We start from the raw sequence: 22,486 nt of genomic DNA, 5'->3' as shown, positions 1-22,486 counted from the left end.
ACACAGTTAGTCCATCTGTTGCACTCAAGTCCTCTCTGCTTCTGTCTATCATTGGAAAGGGATCACAATGAGCAGATATTACATGGATGGTGGTTTATTCTCAGCACAGCAGCATCAATAACATGGTATAGTGTATGGTGGTGGTTTAGTAGCTCAAGTACTACAGTGTTGTAGGGAATCTGTGTAAAAGTACTATAGAAACGTAACATTCAGCACAATTTAGCTGTCACAGGCAAAAATAATCACATACTATAAAATAATTCTTTAGTCATGAGCTGACATTTGCATTCTACTAATAACATCACATACTCAGTATCAACCAGTTTAGTCCCACTGCAAGCAAAAGATAATAGATTTCAAAATATTCAATTATTTTGGTTGTGATTTTATTTATTAAGTCGCAGTGTGTGAATAGTGAGTGCTATGATGCTCAAGTAAAAGCCACAAATAGGATGACACCAAACTTACAAGACAGCTACAAATACAGTAACATGTTGACAAAATGTTCACAAAACATGCTAATGGGCAGAAATATTTTATTTTTTGAAGCACCCAAATGTTTGTTTGTGTTTACTATTTTCTGCAAGCCCTCAGATCATGATAAGTGGTGATGTAAACAGTTAATTTTCTTTTTTTGAGTCTCTATAGTTAAAATGGTCTCCAATGTATACTGTGACAAGGAGAGCACTATTTTTTTTAAATCAAAAACAGCCTGATTTAAACCAATTTAGTGAAATTACCTGTTTTCAATACCATTCAGTAGAGACAGTTTCTGATGAGAGGGTGAGGCCAAAACATTTTGCATAGTAAAAGACTGTCAGTAATTTTACGCACTTACAAAGAAATATATATTGTAAAAGGACATGATAAACCTGGTCAGTATGTGAATATTATGTTTACATCCATTTTGTTATATCCAGAAATGCAAATACTGTGCAAAAGCAAATACTGCAATTTCTTTTGATTAATAGGACTAAAAACAATAATATGATATTATTGTGCTACAGAGCTCAGCTTGAAGTCTACGGTAGTGGTGTTTTAGATCAGTGATGAGAGTAGAGCTCCCTTTGAAAGACAACTAACCTTTTGAACTAGAACAAAGAAAACCCATTTTCTGTATAAGTTATGCTCATTAAGATAGGACACACAGTTTTGAAGTGTGTCGTAAATTCCTGTAGGTGCGAAGACTGTCCCGCTTTGGGTCTCTGACTACACCTGTGATTGAAGGCAGACACTCAGCACCTTTGTTCCTTTGGATCCGATGGAGTACAATGCGATAGATACCTGTTATTGGGCTTCGACTGTTCTTGCCCTGGTTGTTGAGAATGTGTTTCTCTGTGACTCCAAGTTTCTGTAAGGTAGCATGCACCTCTTCCTGCTCTGCCCATCCTGATCTCACCTTCAGCAAGTTGACAGGGTTAAGCTGGTAGAAATGAGGAAAGGGACGCAGAGTCTCCACTGGCAGCAGCCACTCGCAGCCCAGCATCTGATCCAGCACACAGCGCTCAGTAGGCTCTGGCTTGAGAATCCCCCGGATCAGGCGCTGACATGGAGCAGACACCCAAGTGGGAATAACGTAAACTCCCTGTAGTACAAAACGGCGCAGCTTAGAAACAGTGTCAGCACGGAAAGGCATGGTGCCAGTCACCATGAAGAAAAGAAGGACCCCCATAGCCCATACGTCTACAGGTGGCCCCAAGTAGGCCTCGTCTTTGAAGAGCTCTGGTGCTGCATATGGAGGGGAGCCACAGAAGGTGTCCAACATCTGGCTGCGTTTGCTGATCTTTGTGCTGAAGCCAAAGTCAGCTACCTTTACACAGGAGTTGCTGGTGAACAAGATGTTTTCTGCCTTTAGATCCCGATGGATGATGATGTTGTCATGCTGAAAAATGGATGAAATGTATGATGTATAATATATATATAGAGAACATATAAAGAAAGTTTCTCAAATATTGTTCAGACTAGCAAGCAACAAGTTTTGAAGATCTGTATAGCTACCTCTGTTTTTTTTTTTTTTAGATTGCACCATCCAGTGTTTTTATGTGTAGGTATTTGCCTACAGTCCTATGTGACATACAGAGGTCCACTTATGATTCTGATTTATTATGTGCTTGGCTTTATACATTCTTTACTGAAAGTTAGTAGTAGCTAACCACAAGTCAGAACTAAAGTTGTGAGTGTGGAATTGAAGAAATGTACATTCAGAGAGCACTTTATAAGGGACACTTCTACACTGCCCAATTCATGAAATTATCTTATCGGCCAATCATATGGCACAGTGCTACTGTATGTATGAAATTATGTAGTTAAGCAGTAGGCCAGCAGCTTCAGATAATGTTCAAAACAACCAGCAGAATGAGGAAAAAATGGAATCAGGGTGATTTTGACAGTGGCATGACTGTTGATGACAGATTTCAGTAGCTGCTGATCTGAGATTTTCACATTTTCACAGTCTCTAGACTCCGAATGGTGCGATAACAAACATCCAGCAGGCCTTCATGGCCACAATTTATCCATCTACCTATAGCTACTTCCAGCACCATAATGTCAAAAAGCAAAAGTTGTCTCAAACTTGTTTCATAAACATGACCAGTTCAGTGGTCTTCAATAACAGCCAAACTAAAGAATCAAACCTAATTTTAAAAACAGTTAGTGTTTACTATCTGGCTCTCAGACTGATCATACAGTATGTTCTAGTCAATGGTCATAAGATACAAATGCAACTGAATAAATCTTCAAAATTTTACTAAACTGACCATGTACTTTACTGCCGACAGGATTTGGGCAAACACAAGTTTGCTTTCTAGATCAGAGAGTTTTCCCTCAGAGCTGATTCTGGCATGCAGGTCTCCTCCTCCGGCGTACTCCAGCACTAGGTACAATCGACTCGGTGCCTCCAACACTTCATAGAGCCGAAGAATGTTTGGATGATGCAAGCTCTCCATTATGGAGATCTCTCTGGATAGCATCCTCTGGGTCTGTAAGTCCAGTCGCAATTTATCCAAAACTTTAATAGCAACTTTGTCTGCAAGGACAACATAATGACATGGTTGTTATTAATTAGATCATTTTATGATCAGATTTTTGAAAATCTTAGCAGTCTGAGAGAAAACTGAGAATTAGATCACATATACCTGAACATATGTAGACAAGACATACATAAGTTTTAATTAGATGTGCACCAAGCAGCAGAAAGAAAACAACAAGGTAAATGTATGTGGTGATGTCTATTTAATAATTAGCAACCCCTCCATTTTTGCCATCCAAAGAGCTGAAAGTTTTTTAACAAAATCAACAACTTTCACATGCTTTCTCCTTCAGTGAACATCCTTTTCTTCAGAGAGTGTATTATTTTCATTTAGTCTGAACTGGACTATAAGCTTTACAAACATCATAACTTAGTTTTCAGGTGTCTCCTGTATCAGTGTAGCAAGAGAACAAATAAATGCTTCTAAACAAATAAAATTTGGCACATATATTTCAGAATGTATCCCCCTACCTTTGGTAAGAGCATGGAAGGCCAGTTTGACTTTGGAGAAGTTTCCACACCCAATCTCACAACAGACTTTATAGAATCCTACTCTTCTTCCCACATTCAGCTCTTTGATGGTTTGTTCATCATGACACATATCCAGTGTTAGCTTCTCCAGAGGTGTGAGGTGCCTGGATGAATCCTCTTCTGCCTCGTTATCTGGATCACAGTCTGAGCTGTCTGATAGGCTGTACAGGCTGTGCCGAGGCACATGTGTAGACACCCGAGTCAGGCTTGAAGGCATTGTTGTTTCCTCTTTAAGGCTAAAATGACAAATATAGAGGAGAATCTTATGGAAAAACATTGTTGAACATGTACTGAGACAAGCTAATGGTGAAAAGTACACTGCAAGAAATATTGAAATATAGCAATATTGTAATAACTTATGCCACAATGTTATTTTCTCACAGCATTAGCCCAGAGTCGGTATCTTAGTTAATTCTTTTAACATATATATGTGCACTATATGTCAGTATACATATCATATACATACAGTATCATATACATATATCACTATACATATATATATATATATATATATATAAATATATATATATATATATATATATATATATATATATATATATATATATATATATATATATATATATATATATATACATATATGTATATATATACATATGTATACATTATATATATACATATATATAATGTATACACATACATATACATTATATATATACATACATATACATTATATATATATATATATATATATATATATATATATATATATATATATATATATATATATATATATATATATATATTACACACCGCATATATTATCTCTACGAATTAGACTAACTTAAATATAGTAAATTTTATATAGTCTAATATTTCCTTTTGTCAGTTTGCAATAACCCAAATATCATAACTATTTCTAGACAGTTTTTCAAGCATTTCCTATACTTCTTTTTAGGAACAGATACTAAAAATCAGCAGAATTATCTGCTAGTAGAACAAAATTTCAAGCTTGATTGAAGTAAAAAAGCCCAAAAAAACTTTCTAATCTTTTATATTTGTTTTTTTGTCTTATACTTGCGTAATTCTCATTTCTTTTAGATTACTAGATATACTACATAGAATAGACAGCACTGGCTATATCAAATAGTTTCCACTTCCTAAAAAGTCATTTTCTTGCAGTGCATTTAGAAATAATCATGATAACCATTGTATTTAATCAAAATACATACTAAATCTAAATAGTCTAAATATTAGGAGATAGGATATTATCCTCTGATATATCATAATATATACATCATAATAGTTATAATAATTTAAATCAGCAGCTGTAAACAGTTAAAATCATGAGTACCAAAAATGCTAAATCTAATTCAGGTCTCACCCTTGCATTCTGCTTCTCAAGTGAGATGAAGGCAACTCTTTCCAGCATGGATTTCCACATAATCGTATGAACTTTCTGGGATGTGAGGTGTTTTTGTAGAATCATAAAATTCTGATCATGTTCCAATGGACAGCTTTCCTGAAAATCACTTAACTCAAAGTCTTTCAAAGATGTTTGGATCCTCAGATGATCAGCTGTTCCCCATTTTATCAAGTTGTTACCCATTCAGTATGAAAAATATCAGCTGTCATGGGGGACATACAGTACTAGACCTACAGTGCTAATTTATTCTCTCTCACATCACCTGTCTGAGGGATTACACTCCTGGCAAGCATTTTAACCATTCAGCTTTATTTAGGTCTTCTATAATCCCCTAATTTCTAGAAAGTGAGGGGAATTGAGGGACACAAGCACTCAAGTATCACAGGAAGTTGTTTTATATATCTAATTTGTCTATCTTTGGAATCCTGAGAAAAATACCTTAACTATGTAATCAAATCAGTTATTAAATCACTTTTAAAGTTGTAATGAGGTTGATCTCTGATTTGTGTTCAGTGTAAGGCTCTAATGTTATGTAACTGCTAAATAAGATTAGGGCTGTCCCTCTTTGACACAATGCGATTATCCTTAGCTTCATAATCTTTCGAGTTAGACTTACACTTTTAAAATGAACAAGGTACAATAAATGCATGTATATATTAACTGAGTATTCTGACTAACAGTTTCATTGAGCATGCTATGATTTAGATTCAGTAATGTATACCCAGAGCCAGAGCTGAACATTTTAGTATAAGTCTGAAAGCCTGAATTAGGTGTAAGCTACAGAAATGCACAACATTGTAAACAGATACATACAGTAGTGTTTTTTTTAGGTAAAATTCCAAGATATCCTGCATAAAAATAGCGACTTCCTGGGAATAGTTTATTAACATGAAAATATCAAAATAACTGATTGTATTTGTTATTCGTGTGAATGTAACAAATAAATAGTAACCTGTTTATGCATTTCAATGAATATTATTATTAAGAATTATTTTTAATATATTTAATAACTTAATAATATTATATAAATAATATTCATTCATTCGTTTTCTACCGCTTATCCGAACTACCTCGGGTCACGGGGAGCCTGTGCCTATCTCAGGCGTCATTGGGCATCAAGGCAGGATACACCCTGGACGGAGTGCCAACCCATCGCAGGGCACACACACTCTCATTCACTCACGCAATCACACACTACGGACAATTTTCCAGAGATGCAAATCAACCTACCATGCATGTCTTTAGACCGGGGGAGGAAACTGGAGTACCCGGAGGAAACCCCCGAGGCACGGGGAGAACATGCAAACTCCACACACACAAGGCGGAGGCAAGAATCAAACCCCCAACACTGGAGGTGTGAGGCAAACGTGCTAACCACTAAGCCACCATGCCCCCTTAAATAATATTCAGAATATAAATAGTATTTTCTGGTGGCTTAGTGGTTAGCATGTTTGCCTTGCACCTCCAGGGTTGAGTTTCCACCCAGTGTGTGGAGTTTACATGTTCTCTCTGTGCTCAGGGGTTTCCTCTGAAGTGATAGTTTATTTTAATTAATTCACTGATGAAAAGTAAATGAAAATGAGAGAAATTCAAATCAAATAAATATTTGGCCTGATCACCCTTTGTCTGCAAAGCAGCATCAAATATTTTAGGTATAATTGCACAGTTTTGAAGGAACTCCTTGGAGGAGTGATCACAGATCTTCTCTGGATGTAGGTGTCTCAGATCCTTCTATCACTTCAAGTAATTCCAGACGGACTGGATGATGTTGAGATCAAGGCTCTTTGGGGCCAAACCAACACTTTCAAGATGGATAAGTATTTGACAGTATTTCACATCATTGAGGACACCTTTACCTCTGATCAAATCTCCACATCCATTTGCAAAAATGCAACCCAAACTTGCAATGAACCTCTACCATGCTTCACTATTGCCTGTAGACACTCATTATTGTACTGCTCTCCAGCCCTTCAATAAACAACCTGCCTCCTGCTACAGCCTTGTATCAGTCCAGAGCACCTGCTGCCATTTTTCTGCACCTCAGTCCCTGTTTTCATGTTTTTTTGTGAGGAATGTTTTAGAGGTAAAAAGAGTGTCAGACAGGGTAGTTGGTTTGAAGTTAGAAATTGAAGGGGTGATGTTGAATATCGTCAGTGGTTATGCTTCACAAGTAGGCTGTGAGCTAGAAGAAAAGGAGAGATTCTAGAGTGAGTTAGATTAGGTGATGGAGAGTATTCCCAGATGGGATGGGAGAGAGTAGTGATTAGAGCAGACTTCAATAGGCATGTTGGTGAGGGAAAAAGAGGTGATGGGCAGGTTTGGTGTTAGAGAAAAGGAACATAGTAGGACAGATGATGGTGGAATTTGTTAAGAGGGTGGAAATGGCTGTAGTTAACACTTATTTCCAGAAGAGAGAGGAACATAGAGCATAAGAGCGGAGGTAGGAGTATGCAGGTAGACAACATTCTATATAGACAAGGCACTCTTAGAAAGATTAGTGACTGTAAAGTAATTGTAGGAGAGTTTGTAGCCAGACAGCATCGGATGGTGATGTGTAAGATGTCTCTGGTGGTCAGGAAGAAGAGGAGAGAAAAGACAGAAAAGAAGACCAAGTGACGGAAGTTGAAAAAGGCAGAATGTCATGAGGAATTCAGTCAGAAGCTGAGACAGACTTTGGGTGGTCAGGAAGAGCTTCCAGATTACTGGGAAACTACAGCAGAAGTAATCAGTGAGACATTTAGGAGGGTGCTAGGTGTGTCATCTGGAAGGAGAAAAGATCGGGAAACATGGTGGTGGAACAAGGAAGTACAGGACAGCATTCAGAGGAAGAGGCTGGCTAAAAAGAAGTGCAGCGTAGAAAGTAACGAAGAAAGTAGACAGGATTACAAAGAATCGAGTGTAAATCGAATCTAGTGCGATATTTAAGAACAAAAGTGATTTGCAGATTTGTAGAAACTACAGTGGTATAAAGTTGATGAGCCACACAAGAGCTTAGGTGCCGACAACTTAGGTGCCCTGTCCTTTGTGGATTTAGAGAAAGCGTATGAAGGTTGTCAAGAGTGGAGCTATGCTACTGTATGAGTGTGTCATTAGTGGCAGAGAAGTGCATAAGAGTAATTCAGGATATGTATGAGAGGAGTATGACAGCAGTGAGTTGTGCTATAGGTCAGACAGAATAGTTGGAGGTGGGGCTACATCAAGGATCGGCTTTGAGTCCCTTCTTGTTTGCTATGATGGTGAACGGGTTAACAGGTGAAATTATGAGATGAGGATGTTGAGGTTCTCTTTAGGATGACAAGGATGTACAGTATTAGGAACAAGCACATCAGAGGGACATCTCAGGTTGGTTGTTTTGGTCAGAGGTCAGAGAGGCTAGATTGAGATAGTTTGGACATGCGCAGAGGAGGGAAAGTAGTTATATCGTTAGAAGGATGTTGGAGATGGTGCCAGGTAAGAGGTCAAGAGGAAGGCTAAAGAGGAGATATATGGATGTGTTAAATGAGGACATGAATGTAATTGTTGCGAGAGTAGAGGATGCTGAGGATAGAGTTATGTGGAAACAGATGATTCGCTGTGGTGACCCCTAATGGGGAAATCAGAAAGTAGAAGAAGTAGTAGTTCCTATGTTTTCATGTATAGTTGAGGCGCACATCTTGAAACCCCAGTCTCCTTTAAAAGCTTTGCCTGGGAGAGTCCTAGCTGATGCAGTATAACTACCTTGTGTCTTGTTGCTGTGCTCAATCTTGCACTGGTGTGTTTCAACCTGCATATGAAATTGATGATCATTAGCTCCTGCTTGATATATATTTGATCAATCATACATCTGACTCTGACCGTACAAAATCCCTGACTTTGTGCAAGTGTACAAAGTGTTCTAAATGCTGGGTTGAGACCAAAGAGAGTCACACCAAATATTAACTAGTTTTGTAAAGTTTGTCGCGACAAACTTTGTTGTTGGCTTTGACAATGCAAGTATTTGCAAAGGGCGGTGCGTTTTGGAGGCGAGTGGTCATAAGAGTCAGTGTTACTTTGTCACGTGACTTCATCAGAATACACGTGAGGAAGTTCCCCTCATTGTGCTGAGTATTTTGATATGTCATGTCCATGTTGTAAAAAGTTTTTTGATTTTGCATATTTTGGGGGCGGGGCTGCGGCTCAACTGAAAGGCCAGTCGGTACACCAATTTAAAACTTTGTTCAGAGTATCACCCTAAAGGAGCTGGCCGAGTTTGGTGTAGATAGTTCGAAAGCTTGCCGAGTTATAAACCTCCAAAGTTTATAATGGGAGTCTATGGGAAAAAAGGCCACTTTGAGACCCGGTACCGGAAGTACCGGTACTCAGATCACTTAGAAAAGTAACAGCAACAAACTTCAGACCAGGGTCTACGACATATCCGAATTTGGTGCATGTGGCTCAAAAGCCCTAGGAGGAGTTACTCTTGATCATTTTTTGTCTAAGCTTAAATAGGAAAACAGAATGTTGGCTTCTACAAAGCCAACATAACTAGATTTTGATTTTTTATGTGTTTGCTCACTATGCATTTTGAAAATTGATAAACAATGAACACATGTAATTTTTTTTTAAACAACTTTTGCTTTTGCACTGCATGTATATACAGTGAATTTCTAAAATATTTAGAAACCCTTAACTATTTTCAATTTTGTTATGTTGCAGCTTGATGCTATGATTTTTTCTGCTGTTCTTCTTTGCAAATCCTCTAAAGCTTGTTCAGGCTGGATGGGGACTGACAGTGAACAGACATTTTCAGGTCTCTCCAGAGATGTTCAATAAAGTTCAAGTCAGGGCTCTGTCTGGGCCACTCTAGGACATTCACAGAGTTGTCTCTAAGCCATTCCTGTGTAGTCTTGACTGTGTGCTTAGAGTCGTTGTCATGTTCAAAGGTGAACCTTCAGCCCAGTCTGAGGTTGTGACCACTGTGGAGTAGGTATTTATTGAGGATATCTCTGTACTTTGCTCCATTCAGCTTTCCATCAAACCTGACCAGTCTCCCAGTCCTGCTTCTAATATACAGCCCCACAGCATGATGCTGCCACCACAATGCTTCACTGTTGGGATGGTATCGGGCATGTGATGAGCAGTGCCTGGTTTCTTCCAGGCATAACGTTTAGAACTGAGGCCAAACAGTTCAATTTTACAGGGCTCTGTAGCGTCGGCCAGATGGCAACAGTTCAAATAGTAAGTGTGCTGGATGTGAGGGGTCCAGAGTGATTTTCTTTGCCCTTTTGCTCACTCTGGAGAAGTACAGGTCTTGGAGTGTACGGAGAGTTGTGCCAATGATTCGCTCAGCTGTCCGGACTACCCTCTGTAGTCTCCTGAGGTCGGATTGGGTGGCTGAGCTAAACCAAACAGTCACTGAAGTGCAGAGGATGGATTCGATGATAGCAGTGTAGAACTGTTTCAGCAGAACCTGTGGCAGGTTGAACTTCTTCAGCTGGCGAAGGAAGTACAACCTCTGCTGAGCCTTTTTCACAATGGAGTCAATGTGAATGTCCCACTTCAGGTCCTGGGAGATTGTGGTTCCCAGGAATCTGAATGACTCCACTGCTGTCACAATGCTGTCCATGATGGTGAGTGGGGGGAGAGCAGGGGGGTTTCTCCTGAAGTCCACGATCATCTCCACTGTCTTGAGCGTGTTTAGCTCCAGGTTGTTAAGGCTGCACCAGACAGCCAGCCGTTCCACCTCCAGTCTGTAAGCAGACTCGTCACCGTCCTGGATGAGGCCGATCAGTGAGGTGTCGTCTGCGAACTTCAGGAGCTTGACAGAGGGGTCATGAGAGGTGCAGTCATTCGTGTACAGAGAGAAGAGCAGTGGGGAGAGAACACAGCCCTGGGGGGCGCCAGTGCTGATGGTGCGGGTGCTGGATTTGAGTTTCCCCAGTCGCAATAGCTGCTGCCTATCTGTGAGAAAGCTGGTGATCCACTGACAGACAGAGGAGGAGGCTTCATCAAACCAGAGAATCTTGTTCCTCACAGTCAGGTGCTTTTTTGCAAACTCTAAGCAGGCTTTCATGTGTTTTGCACTGGGGATAGGCTTCTATCTAGCCACTCTGCCAAAGCCCAGATAAGTGGAGGGCTGCATTGATGGTTGTACTTCAAGAACTTCGTCCCACCTCCACACAGGATCTCTAGGAGCTCAGTCAGCATGACTATAGGGTTCTTGGTCACCTCACGTAATAAGATCTATCTCCCTGATTGCTTAGATTGGCCAGGCAACCAGCTCTTGGAAGAGTCCTGGTTGTTCCATTTAAGAATAATAGAGGCCACTGTGCCCTTGAGACTCTTTGGTGCAGAAGAAGATTTGGTTGCTATGATATGCATTGTCAGCTGTGAGGCCTTCTATTGAGAGCTGTGAAATCTTGTACAATCAGTTTGATTTAAGCATTAGTAAGGACAGACACTCATGTTGGGTCAGAAGGTGTTTAATGGGCTTACACCACTCGACTTCTTCCACTTCAAGCTTAGTATAATGTATGTGACCCCGCAAACCCTGAAAGTAATTGGATAAACTATTCAGAAATTATATTGTCATCCAAATCACTGGATTAGTCCACTGTGGACCAAAATGATTTATAGTCCATGGCTGGTTTAAGTATATAACCCATATACTCCAGGCCACACATTCCAGGGTCCTCATATTGTGTAGGTTTCGTGTGCATGTGAAACACTGAATGCTGAGGCTACATCCTGCACTGATTGCGTGTTTATTTCAACTCACATGTTCTTCAGTGTTTACTAACCTTTGCAAATACTCTTTTCATATACTGCCATTTTTTAGTAAAATGAATAACAAAAAAAAAATTAGAAGTATTAATATTCTGAATTCCAATCCAGGAACAATTTCACAATGTCATAAAACATATGATTCAGTATTATGTTACTTCACATTGTGCTGTTTATGTGAAATACTTCATGCCACATTGGCTACGTTACGTTGGGTGAAACAACCATTCAGATCTTCCTCCTCTTCAGACGGGGCTCAGAGAAGGTGCGCAGGCTCTGCTGCTCCAGTTCTTTAACTCTCTGACGCAAAGCCTCAACCTCTTTATTTTTCTCTTCTTGCAGGAACTGCAGCTTCTAAAGACCAACAGGATTGTGTGCAATTAGTGACAGTAAAATGGTTAATAATAACATTTAACATAACACTTAATGAATGTTAAGGATGTTGACTTACTGTATGTCCGTACAAAATCCAACTCTGCCTGCTTAGATAAAAATCTTTATATAAAAGGTATGTCACATTCGTCACATACACATACAGAGTACGACATGCAGTAAAATGCTTAAGTTTTCACATATTCCACGTTATTATGAGCCTGGGGTAAGAGCACAGGGTCAGCCATAGTGAAGCGCTTCTGGAGCAGGTGAGGTTAAGGGCCTTGCCCAAGGACCCAACATTGATGTCTCAGCAGCTTGTGGGCTTGAACCCCGACCTTCTGATAAGTAACCCAAAGCCTTAACCACTGAACCATCACATCCTCACGTCAATTTATGTCTAAATAAATCGCAAATAATAAAAGTAAATAAAACCAAATACATTTTATATAACACTAAAATTAAAAGAGATTAAAAGAGAGCATAATAATAAGGAGGAGAAATAATTTGTAAACAATTTTGCAAACTATATTGATTTCCATCACTTCAATAATATATGCTACTTTCTGAAGAGTTCTGACATAAAATCCTGGTCAGTTTTTGACAATAAACTGCTTTGTGATACAGAATCTGCATGAAGATGATAAAAAGTTTGTGCATTGAAAATGTACCTTTCACATAAATAATCATATTTAAGAGTGGTTTTTGATGTGTTATTGTGTTACTGATTTGTTTTGGTTCAGCCCACTTGACTTAGGACAGACCGTTGACACAATTTTTATACTAATACAATTAAAATGGCACTTTCACACCTAATAGTGGAATGAACCAAATTAGTTTTTAGTACACCATATTCAAAAACCATACACTATGTACAAACTTAAGTAATTAACTACTGTATATGTAATTCTACCCAATATATTTAAATACCAAAGGTACATCTATATACATTGTTTTCTCTTGTCCAGTAATGGTGGTGCACATTTCTTATCACAGAAAAGACAGCTTACTCTTTTAAAGATGTTTTGAGGAATAAGCCCAGATGCTGGTGGCTGCAGCTGGCTCTTCATTGACAAACTCTGAGTTCTTGCAAGCTTAGCGCTGAACTACAGATAAAAAGGAAACCAGTATTATTTGCATTCAAAAGCTCATTTAAGTGAGCTTACATTTACAATTACGCTTCCAGTGTGATCTGGTTGTCTTTATGCTAATTAAGGAATAAAAAGCAGGATAGGGAAACAATCAGTAACGGGGTGGAGTGATGATTCACCAGCCAAGAACTTTTTTCCTATAACAGCACATCACATTTATAGATATAATTTATACAGATTTTCTTTGTTAAACAAAAATATGTTTGTTTACCAACAGACATATTTTATGGAGTGTGCCCACTATACATGCAGTGTTGTATAAAGTACTAGCAGGGTTCCCACTGTTTTTCAGAGATCATTTTCCAGGACTTTTCCAGGACATTTCAAATTTAGGAACAAAAGCCAAGGATCACCGATTCACAGCCTAAAGTAGTATGTTCTTCTCTCCAGAAGTCTTAAAAACAATGTACACTTTATGGCTATTACTTAACTATAAAATTAGAAAAACACCAGATACACACACAGAGCTCTTTCAAACGAGTCATTCAAAATATTCATTTAGGAATAAAGAAAATGACGGTATTTATGACAGTATTCACTTTCACAAACAATTCGTTAATAAATGCATATTCAAAGAAACGCCATTGTATGTTGCTAAAAACGTTCTGCTCCGGCTTTGTTTGGAACTACTATGATTAGTGAAGGATAGAAAGGAAGTGACTTAACTTCTTGTTTAGTGAACTGTTGCAAAAATCAATATCACATTTGCAAACGTGTTTTTAAGTTTATATAAGTAAACCTATTATATATTACCGGCCTTCGCCTTATGTTTACAACACTAGTCTGTGCTGCACTTTGAGCATGCAAATAATTGTTCAATGTATGATTTGCTGTGCATCGCGTCATTAGAATATCTAATTTTGACTTCTTATATCGCCCATAAAACAGGTTTGGGGACTGTGTGGATGGATTACTTTTAAAGACGATTTGTCATGTGAATGAAATTTCAACATTTATAAAATAAAAAGACCGCACATATTAATACCCTTTCCTTTCTCAGGCCAATGCCATCATGCATGCTTTAGTTTGCTGTACATTCCCCTTGCACATGATATTCAGATTAACAAGGTTAATATAACCTGCTTACCCGTCACCATTTGCTGAAAACATTCAAGCACTTAAACCATTCCTAGCACCTGAAACCGCCAACACAAGACAGCGTCATCTGTCACAGCGAGATTAAACAGCATAACAAAAAAAACGTCAAAACTCAGCGTCCCTGAATAGAGCGTTTTCTGTTACTAACGTTAATTGTTTCGACCATTTGTAAACTGTTCTTTAAATGATCAAGAACATTTAAAAATAATAATTTTCCAGGACAACAAGATTTTTTCCAGGACAATTTATGTTTTCTCTCATTTTCCATGTGTTGTCCAGGACTGGAACATTGGTCATTAATTTTCCAGGATTTCCAGGTTTTCCAGGACGCGTGGGAACCCTGACTAGAAAGCAATACTTGAGTAAAAGTATCGTACTAGAAAAAGACTTTGGTAGAAGTGAAAGTTACCTTTTAGAATATTACTCAAGTAAAAGTCTTAAATTATCTGATATATACTGTACTTAAGTATCAAAAGTAATTTTCTGATATTTAATGTACTTAAGTATTTGAAGTAAAAGTAAAAAGTAAAATTTCAGTGATTTTCGGTAGGCATAAGAGCAGGGGCAGTTCTAGGATTTCATCTTTAGGGGGTTTTAGCCCTCAGTGAGAATTTAAAACAAGAAGAGTTTTATATTATATATTATATGACTACATAGTAAGCCAAAAGTTATGGTATTATTAAATGGCAAAAGTGGACACCAAAATTTTATGCATGATGTAATGATGCCAGTCTTCAATCAAATCAGTTCATGTGTGTGCATTCTCTACAAACAGTGTGTCCAATGAATGCAGTCATTAATAAAAAAATATTCACAAGACGAAGACCAAATCAATAAATGTTATTTTTATTTAGTATTGAATGGATTGTTTGCATTAATATTTTGTTTGTGCTATCAACTCTGGTAATAAGAATAGTGAAATTTCACTGCTTTTGGTTGCCGTCTTTGTGGTTTTCCGCCTATTAACGTTATAGATATATGTCTCCAGCTCTGACTGTGCGTGCACGCTGCGCGTCCCTGTGCTTCTCCGTAGAGCGTGCGGACGTGCGTAATGCAATCTGGGCGCAGTGATTCGCCAAACCTCCCTTATTGCAGTCACACACATTTCTTCTGATTTTATTTTGTAGTAACGAGTAACGAAGATGCTTATTGGAAATATAGCGGAGTAAAAGTATACATTTTATTTAAGAAATGTAGTGGAGTAAAAGTGAAAGTTGACATACATTTAAATAGCGAAGTAAAGTACAGATATGTGTAATTTCTACTTAAGTACAGTAACGAAGTATTTGTACTCCGTTACATTACAACACTGCATACATGCCATAGTTATGCATCTGTTACTATAGAAATGATAATGTTAGAATGATTGTATTACTATAAACCTGTGATGTAATCATAGAAAAATAATCAGCATTTCCTGGCCAATCAGATACAAAATTTCAAAAGCTCTTTGGTGTAAAAATAAACAAACTGTTTGACCAGACTTAACTTCAAGGTCAGCAACAATGATAACCTACTAAATATCTCTCATTTCATCTATTCATTTAAACTTACCTAAATCAGTAGGACATTGTAACCTTTTTTAAATTTTGAACACCAAGAAACATTTCAAATTAAGAAGTTTAAGTTAATATGTATAACCTTTAGTTTTAGATTTTTTTGCAGAACCAAATTTTGCCACACTGCAACTGTAATTTTAATCTCCGCTGAGTGTAAAATGTGGTGTAGTGAATTTGCAAGTTGAAGCATACCTTAGCTATTGACTTTTTACACAAATCCATACTAAACAAATTAATAACAGCAATGTTATTCAGTTACTCGGGTCCATTTCCCCTACTTTTTAAACCTAGAAGGAATAAAGCTGGATCCAGGGGTTATTAAGTTACATTAAGTATGAATGTAATGTGTCCATTTCCTTTCCCACTGAAACGTGAACGTGCAATGGTTAAAGCCTAAACTAATTTAAGGAAAGGGTATCAGCATTTTATCCACTTCTTCAGATAGAAAGTAAGCTACACTTGGGATGCATGGTTTGCTAAATCAAATAAACCTAAATGTTTCAGATGGCACAGAGATGTGTAATTATCAGAGGACTCTATTCACATAGGAATAATACTAAACTGTGTGATTAAAAGAGACCTGGACATGGAGCTGTAACTCAACACCATGGCACATGTAAAGCAGAAACCTTACATAAATAATACCTCCATTTGCAGCTTTATAATTTCACTTTGCTTTTCTTTCTCCTGGTCCTTCATCTTCAGTCTCATGGCTTCTATCGCCTCCTCCTTTTTGTCCAGAACTGCATTCATTTCAGCATCTTTAGCCTCCACTTGTAAAAGAACACAGCATGCAACATCAATGATCAACCTACTTGAAGACAAAAATACAAACAAATACATTTAAACAGAGAATAATAATCATTGTACAAGAAAACACAGATACTATGTAGTCTGTTAGTTTATTTATGTGTTAAGAGTTGAGGGTGATATAGTCAGTATGTGTTTGCGCTCACATTTTCTCTTTGTATCTGCAGCACAGTCCTCCAACTCCCTCTGGTGTTGCTCTTGCAAAGATCTCATCTCACTCTGTAGCCTCTGTACACAAGCTCTGCTCTCCTGAATGTACAATTAGGCACGTTTTCAGATCTCATTAAAACTTTTAATACAAACTGGAATGTTCTTCCAGGTAAACGTTCTAAAAATAAAAATCACAAAATTCTTTTTTTCAACACTTTTCACCCTCCTGTCTTCTCTTGAGAGAGGTTGTTGTTGTATCTAAAGTATGTTAGGTTCCTGTAAAGCAACCTATGGTTCTTTTAAATAAATAAAAAGAACAGTTGACAATTGACACTGCCTCAAAGCAGCTTTATAGACATATAGAAACAGAATAAAAAGTTACTTTAAAATTATGCTACTACTTATTCCCAACATCTATCCTAATGAGCAAGCCTGAGGCAATGGTGGCAAAGAAAAACTCCCTGAGATGATATGAGGAAGAAACCTTGAGAGAAACCAGACTCAGAAGGGAACCCATCCTCATTTGGGTGACACTGAACAGTAAACAATGTAAATAATGTTTGAAGATCGAAAAGTCGAAAAAGAATGAAAATTAAATGACAACAAATGAATAACAATAATATTTTTTATTATCTTTAAGTATATTATAGTTAAGCACTGTGAAAATATTTTTAAACTTTTTAAAGTTTATTATAACTGTCAAAACATTATTTTCTCACCTATTACTGTTTTTCTTTTATTATTACCTCCACTTGTTCTTCATTTTGCTTCTTCAAATTAAAGGTGACATTTTTCAGCTTCTCATTTTCACCTAAGACAAAAACGGACCTCAACCAGAACCCACTGCAATCTGATTTTCTGTCCAAGTTAATGACAAAACTAAAGCCTACCTCGAAGGTTACACTGTTGTTCTAAGTTGTGCTGAAGACATTTAATGCTCCCCAACAATCCAGCTTTCTCTACAGATGCAGGTTTAATTATATTATCATCACAGTCAAAAGCAGGATTTGCACTAATGTTTGTAATATTATCTGCCACTAGAGGGAAACAAAGTCTATCACAAGGCAAATATTACACTTAATGCAGTTACAAAGACGTATTATTGGCATAAATAAAAGATTTAAATCAGATTTGCACTCAGCTGTACAGTCAGTTCACAAAGCTGTTTATATTGCTTATATAGCTGTGTATTATTTACTAGGATATTTTAATACCCCAGCTACTGATTTTCTGTATGCATTTGTTACAACCTAGAGTAAAACTATGTAGTCACTGTCCACTTTAATAGAAATACCTGTACATGTTCTCGCAAAGGCAGTTATTCAATCAGCCACAGCACAGTGCAAAACTATGAAAATGGTGAAAAGAGTAATCTCTTTGACTTTAAACATCTCAATGTTGTTGTTGCAGGATGGTCTGGTATGAGTGTTTCAAATACTGCTGATCTGACCAGAATTTCACACACAACCAGGACCGTAATTTCCAGAGAAGAGGGAAGGAAGGTAACCCCCAATAATCATAATCGCCAATTACAACCGAGACACTGGAGGCTTTGAAGATAAAAGGAAGGGCTGCAAAGCAAAGTTTTGCATTGGTGGTTAGAGTGCAAGAATAAAAATAAAGTAAAATAATATAATACCTCATATAATAATCAAGATTCAAGGTTATTCACAGTGGATACTACTGTATGCTTCCTTCTTTCGACATACAGCCCAGTTCTACTTTAGATTTCTTCTGTTGTCAGGTATCTAAACATTCTGGAGTAGCATGAAGCTTTGACACAACTGATGCATCTGAATTACTCACCTCCCTATGCTTCCAAACACAAAATACAATTTTACTTAGTTTCCAACTTTTTTCCACTTGCACTGTTGTAAGTGAACATCTGAAGAAGGAGGGGACATCATAAGAGGGAAATGAACAGTTGATCAGATAAAGATGATGATGCAGGAAATAAAATACTGAAGAAAACAATATAGAAAAGACAAGACATTTCATTTGTATGGAGAATCCCGCAACAATTCAAAAACTTGCTTAACATAATAGTTAGGCTAATCCATAACTTCAAGTTCTTCTTAAATGTGTTGATACAGATGAGTACTTGTTTTTGCCTGGCTTATTTGTAACCGCTTGCTTAATGCCTGTAAATCCTAATCCCAAGTTTAGAGTACATACTAAAGCTCACTATGTGTTATACATTCAGCAAAATTGGTTTCAGATGTTCCCCTGGCTGCACTACAGTGCCAATTTAAAAGTGGCTTTATGCTTTTATTATGCGGATGTCCTGTCAAAGAAAACCACTTTGTGAGCACTGGCTTCAAGAACTGGAAAAAGGCAGTGGATAAGTTTACTGCCCATGTGCACCCAGATGGTGCAGCCAGTGTCTGGCAGAAACTTTGGCAAACAGACTGTTTAGAAAGAAACAGCCCTTAATATTTATATGTGCTTTGTGGAGCACATTGTGTGAACCTAGTTACACAAAGGCATGCAGGCTTCTCTTGACTGGATACATCAGATGGAAAATCTGTGTAGCCTGTCTGGAAAATTCAAAGAAAAGTTTGACCAGATTGCTACACCAGATTATGGCATCTCAAACACTTTAGATACCAAACAATAACATCTGTTCTTTAAGCAGTATGGTTGTGTGCTCACTTCCTTAGACAAAACCTCAAACAACGATGCTCCTAGCACAGCCAGCTAAAGTTCCTCCACCAAAAGTTTCTCAATGTCAGGAACGTACTGGGCTTTGTGTTGGCAGGAGCTGTAACTGGAGAACATCTGAATATTTGTCTCTAAAGGAAAACACAAACTCAAAGCTCTGGCATGAAAGCTGCTGTTTCTTATATTCAGTGTTTTTTGAAAGAGGAAAAAAAGGAAGATTGGAGTCTTCTGGAGCAGGCAACTGTGGTTGTGAGTTTTCTAAACATATAGCCTATGAAAGTTCCAGGACTGAGACAACATAAATGTTTAGGTGGAGAAGAAGCAAACAAGCCAAAAACAGCAATAGAGCACTACACAGTATAGTGTTATCAGGTTCAGGGGCACAGCTCATAAACGTCTTCAGCGGGAAGGTCCAGTAACCCTAAAGAAACTGGAGTACACTTTGCATGCTGGACAAATTTATTCAGTGTGTATTGAGTATCCTGAGCTTGGAGTTCAAATACCTACCAGATTGAACACAGTGTGGAGGCACCACAAATTCTTAATTTCTTGTCATTAGAAGTCTGTGGCCTGTTCAGTGAAGTGGATACTTTGTTCATGTTGTTCCTCGTTGTACCATTCTCTGAAGCAGAAAGTAGCTTTAGTGCCCTTAGAAAGCTGAAAACATGGTTACGCACAAGTATGTTACTAAATAGTCAGACATGTGGCAGTTTGTCACATCCACCAAGACAAGTTAGACCTCTTAGGTAAGGAAGTTAATGTGCCAACAATTTGTTGCTGGTTGTGAGAGACACAAGTAGACATTTAGTGCCATCAAATCATGTTCAATCAGTACAAAAAAAAAAAAAAAAATCCCACAATAAATGATGTGTATAAGATTTGATCAGTTAGAGTGTGCATTCATTTGGACTGTTGGCATGAATAAGTTGTTTTAATGAAACAAAACATTGATCACAATCACTCTAGATACATAGATAGACAGACAGATAGATAGATAAATTAAGTAAGTTATAAGTTAACTATATCCTTCATATCCTATTTTATTATGACCTATAGTACAATCATAGGGATTACAATGTGAACATTAACTAAAGCTCTTGACCTGTATTTCTATTGTTTTTCATTGTGCTGCTGCCACTTGATTGGCTAAATAGATAGAATGCATGCACAGGTGTTCCTAATAAAGTGGATGGTAAGCGTCATAAAATTAATTTAACTAAATATTACCCCTACTTACCTTCAATTAAACGTTTTTCCTTGCTATTTGACAATTTTAGAAGTCTATTGGCTTCATCCAGTTTTATTTCATGGATGTTGTTCTTCCCCGTTAGCTCTGTTATTTTCTTATGAACACAAGCAGAACGGCTGCTTCAGGTAAATCAAACATGGCTAACTCATATAGCTAGCTCGCTAATGCTAATGCTAACGTTAATAATCTCTCAGGAAATAAAACATCATTTGCAGTAATACTTGCTCCAGTAGGCTGAAATCTTGAATTAGTTTGTCGAGGTTGACAACTGTTTTCTTCATTTTAACTTGCAAATTCACGAATAAGTTGCAGATGGCCGATGAATTCAAATAATCACTGGGAACAAGTTAGGAATTGAGATCCAAAAATTTAACTATCTGAATCAATTCCCAAATACTCGACTCGCATGACTATGGACTAGCGGAGGTCATTTTGAATCATCAACCGTGACTCAAATCATTTGATTCCGTTCTATGATTCAGTGACTCCGTAAATTTACATGACTTACATATTTACACCAGTAGGTTATGCTATTGAGTACATCTTAAGATATTACTATAAGTATACTAGAAGTCATTTTTTCATTCAACATGTTTATTTAAAAAATATTAAAGGTTTTAGTATTATGCTTTATTAAAATTTAACATAGATTTTCAAGGAAGGCATTTGGAGATTAAATTAGAAATACATAAACATTTTAACATACATATACTAAGTAGTTTCTGTGCTACCATTTTTGCCAGCAGACATGTTTTCCACATTCATGTGTAGTGGATTATTTTACAATCCGTATTTACCAATACCTCATAAAGCTTTTATTAGTGCTACACACTTTACTAATGCATGGTTCCTTCCTCTTTCTCTTCTTGTTGAAAGGGTAAAGGGTCTATCCTGGTGCCTACTTCTGTTTGGAGTCTCGTTGCTTGGTGTGGCACACTGATGCTGGGATTGGGAATGGTTCCCTGTGGACAGCCCATCACCCATGGTACTGCCGTGGATAGAAACACTTGGAGACTATCACATCATCTTCGAACTGAACCTTTGCATACATAATCAGTGAGTTTCTGCACAATCAGTGAGTTGCACCATGTGGAAGACAAAAGAACTCGCCAATAGACCTGCATAATAAGGTAGTTGAACTTGAAAAAAGGATATAAAATGATATCTCAACACTTGAAAATGCCAGTTCAAACTCTGATAAAGAGATGGAAAATAAGAGGTTCTGTTAATACTAAGCCACAATCAGGTAGACCAAGAAAGATTTCACCCACTACTGCCAGGAGAATTGTTTGGAACACAAAAAAAAACCTCACAAACAACTTTGAGAGAAATACAGGCTGCTCTGGAAAAAGTGTTGTTACACGGAGCTCAATAAGGAGGTACAGTTTTTAAACACAAATAACCTGCATGGTCGAGTTACCAGGAAAAAGCTGTTACTGCGCCCATGCCACAAAAAAGCCCTAGACAAGCCTTACAGAGTCATTTGGAGTGATGAGACCAAAATAAAATTTTATAGTAACAACCATAAATGCTATGTTTGGAGAGAAGTCAACAAGGCCTACGGTGAAAAGTACACCATCCCCACTGTAAAGCATGGTGGTGGGTCTCGTATGTTTTGAAATTGTATGAGCTCCCTGTGTCACTGGAGCTCATACAACTTCAAAAGATTGCATAAATACTTGTCTGCCAGTATTTTCTGACAGACAAGTTGCATTCTGCAGCACGAAATATATTCCGCACTTGGATATTCCA

The 22,486-nt window shown here is 37.6% G+C and overlaps 2 protein-coding genes across 4 annotated transcripts; both read right to left on the bottom strand.

Annotated features, from left to right (window-relative positions):
- Nucleotides 1–98: 98 nt before the first annotated feature.
- nim1kb (NIM1 serine/threonine protein kinase) lies at nucleotides 99–10,091 on the bottom strand. 3 transcript variants are annotated; one of them, XM_060891158.1, is made up of 4 exons: nucleotides 8,661–10,091; nucleotides 3,500–3,795; nucleotides 2,757–3,025; nucleotides 99–1,882 (listed from the first exon to the last, which is right to left on the bottom strand). In XM_060891158.1, the coding sequence occupies exons 2-4, from the start codon at nucleotides 3,774–3,776 to the stop codon at nucleotides 1,133–1,135; spliced, it is 1,296 nt and encodes a 431-aa protein (XP_060747141.1). In that variant the 5' UTR covers nucleotides 3,777–3,795; nucleotides 8,661–10,091; the 3' UTR covers nucleotides 99–1,132. The 3 variants fall into 3 exon arrangements, with proteins under 3 accessions (XP_060747141.1, XP_060747140.1, XP_060747139.1); XM_060891157.1 differs by lacking the exon at nucleotides 8,661–10,091 and adding an exon at nucleotides 4,902–6,372; XM_060891156.1 differs by lacking the exon at nucleotides 8,661–10,091 and having other exon boundaries at nucleotides 3,500–4,001.
- A 1,555-nt stretch (nucleotides 10,092–11,646) lies between these two features.
- On the bottom strand, nucleotides 11,647–21,136 carry LOC132860090 (coiled-coil domain-containing protein 152-like). The gene is made up of 8 exons (XM_060891155.1): nucleotides 20,956–21,136; nucleotides 20,723–20,828; nucleotides 17,715–17,783; nucleotides 17,571–17,635; nucleotides 16,821–16,923; nucleotides 16,510–16,637; nucleotides 13,067–13,162; nucleotides 11,647–12,038 (listed from the first exon to the last, which is right to left on the bottom strand). Exons 1-8 carry the CDS (start codon nucleotides 21,013–21,015, stop codon nucleotides 11,913–11,915), a joined length of 753 nt encoding a protein of 250 aa, XP_060747138.1. The 5' UTR covers nucleotides 21,016–21,136; the 3' UTR covers nucleotides 11,647–11,912.
- Nucleotides 21,137–22,486: the final 1,350 nt, after the last annotated feature.

This window comes from Tachysurus vachellii, chromosome 17 (assembly GCF_030014155.1).
Source record: "Tachysurus vachellii isolate PV-2020 chromosome 17, HZAU_Pvac_v1, whole genome shotgun sequence".
Classification (NCBI taxonomy): Eukaryota; Metazoa; Chordata; class Actinopteri; order Siluriformes; family Bagridae; genus Tachysurus; species Tachysurus vachellii.
The sequence above is the reverse complement of the archived record's forward strand: the minus strand, read 5'-3'. Positions and strand labels throughout refer to the sequence as shown.

What these genes read in the sequence shown, in the direction of transcription:
- nim1kb (XM_060891156.1), bottom strand. Translation starts at nt 3,836, where the DNA reads ATGTTTTTCCATAAGATTCTCCTCTATATTTGTCATTTTAGCCTTAAA. An exon ending in CTTCCATGCTCTTACCAAAG is followed by an intron (nt 3,026 to 3,499) that starts GTAGGGGGATAC and finishes TTGTCCTTGCAG; the next exon opens with ACAAAGTTGCTATTAAAGTT. An exon ending in TGTCGGCAGTAAAGTACATG is followed by an intron (nt 1,883 to 2,756) that starts GTCAGTTTAGTA and finishes TCCATTTTTCAG; the next exon opens with CATGACAACATCATCATCCA.
- LOC132860090 (XM_060891155.1), bottom strand. Translation starts at nt 21,015, where the DNA reads ATGAAGAAAACAGTTGTCAACCTCGACAAACTAATTCAAGATTTCAGC. An exon ending in TGCAGATACAAAGAGAAAAT is followed by an intron (nt 16,638 to 16,820) that starts GTGAGCGCAAAC and finishes TTCTTTTACAAG; the next exon opens with TGGAGGCTAAAGATGCTGAA. An exon ending in CTCAAAACATCTTTAAAAGA is followed by an intron (nt 12,039 to 13,066) that starts GTAAGCTGTCTT and finishes GTTGGTCTTTAG; the next exon opens with AAGCTGCAGTTCCTGCAAGA.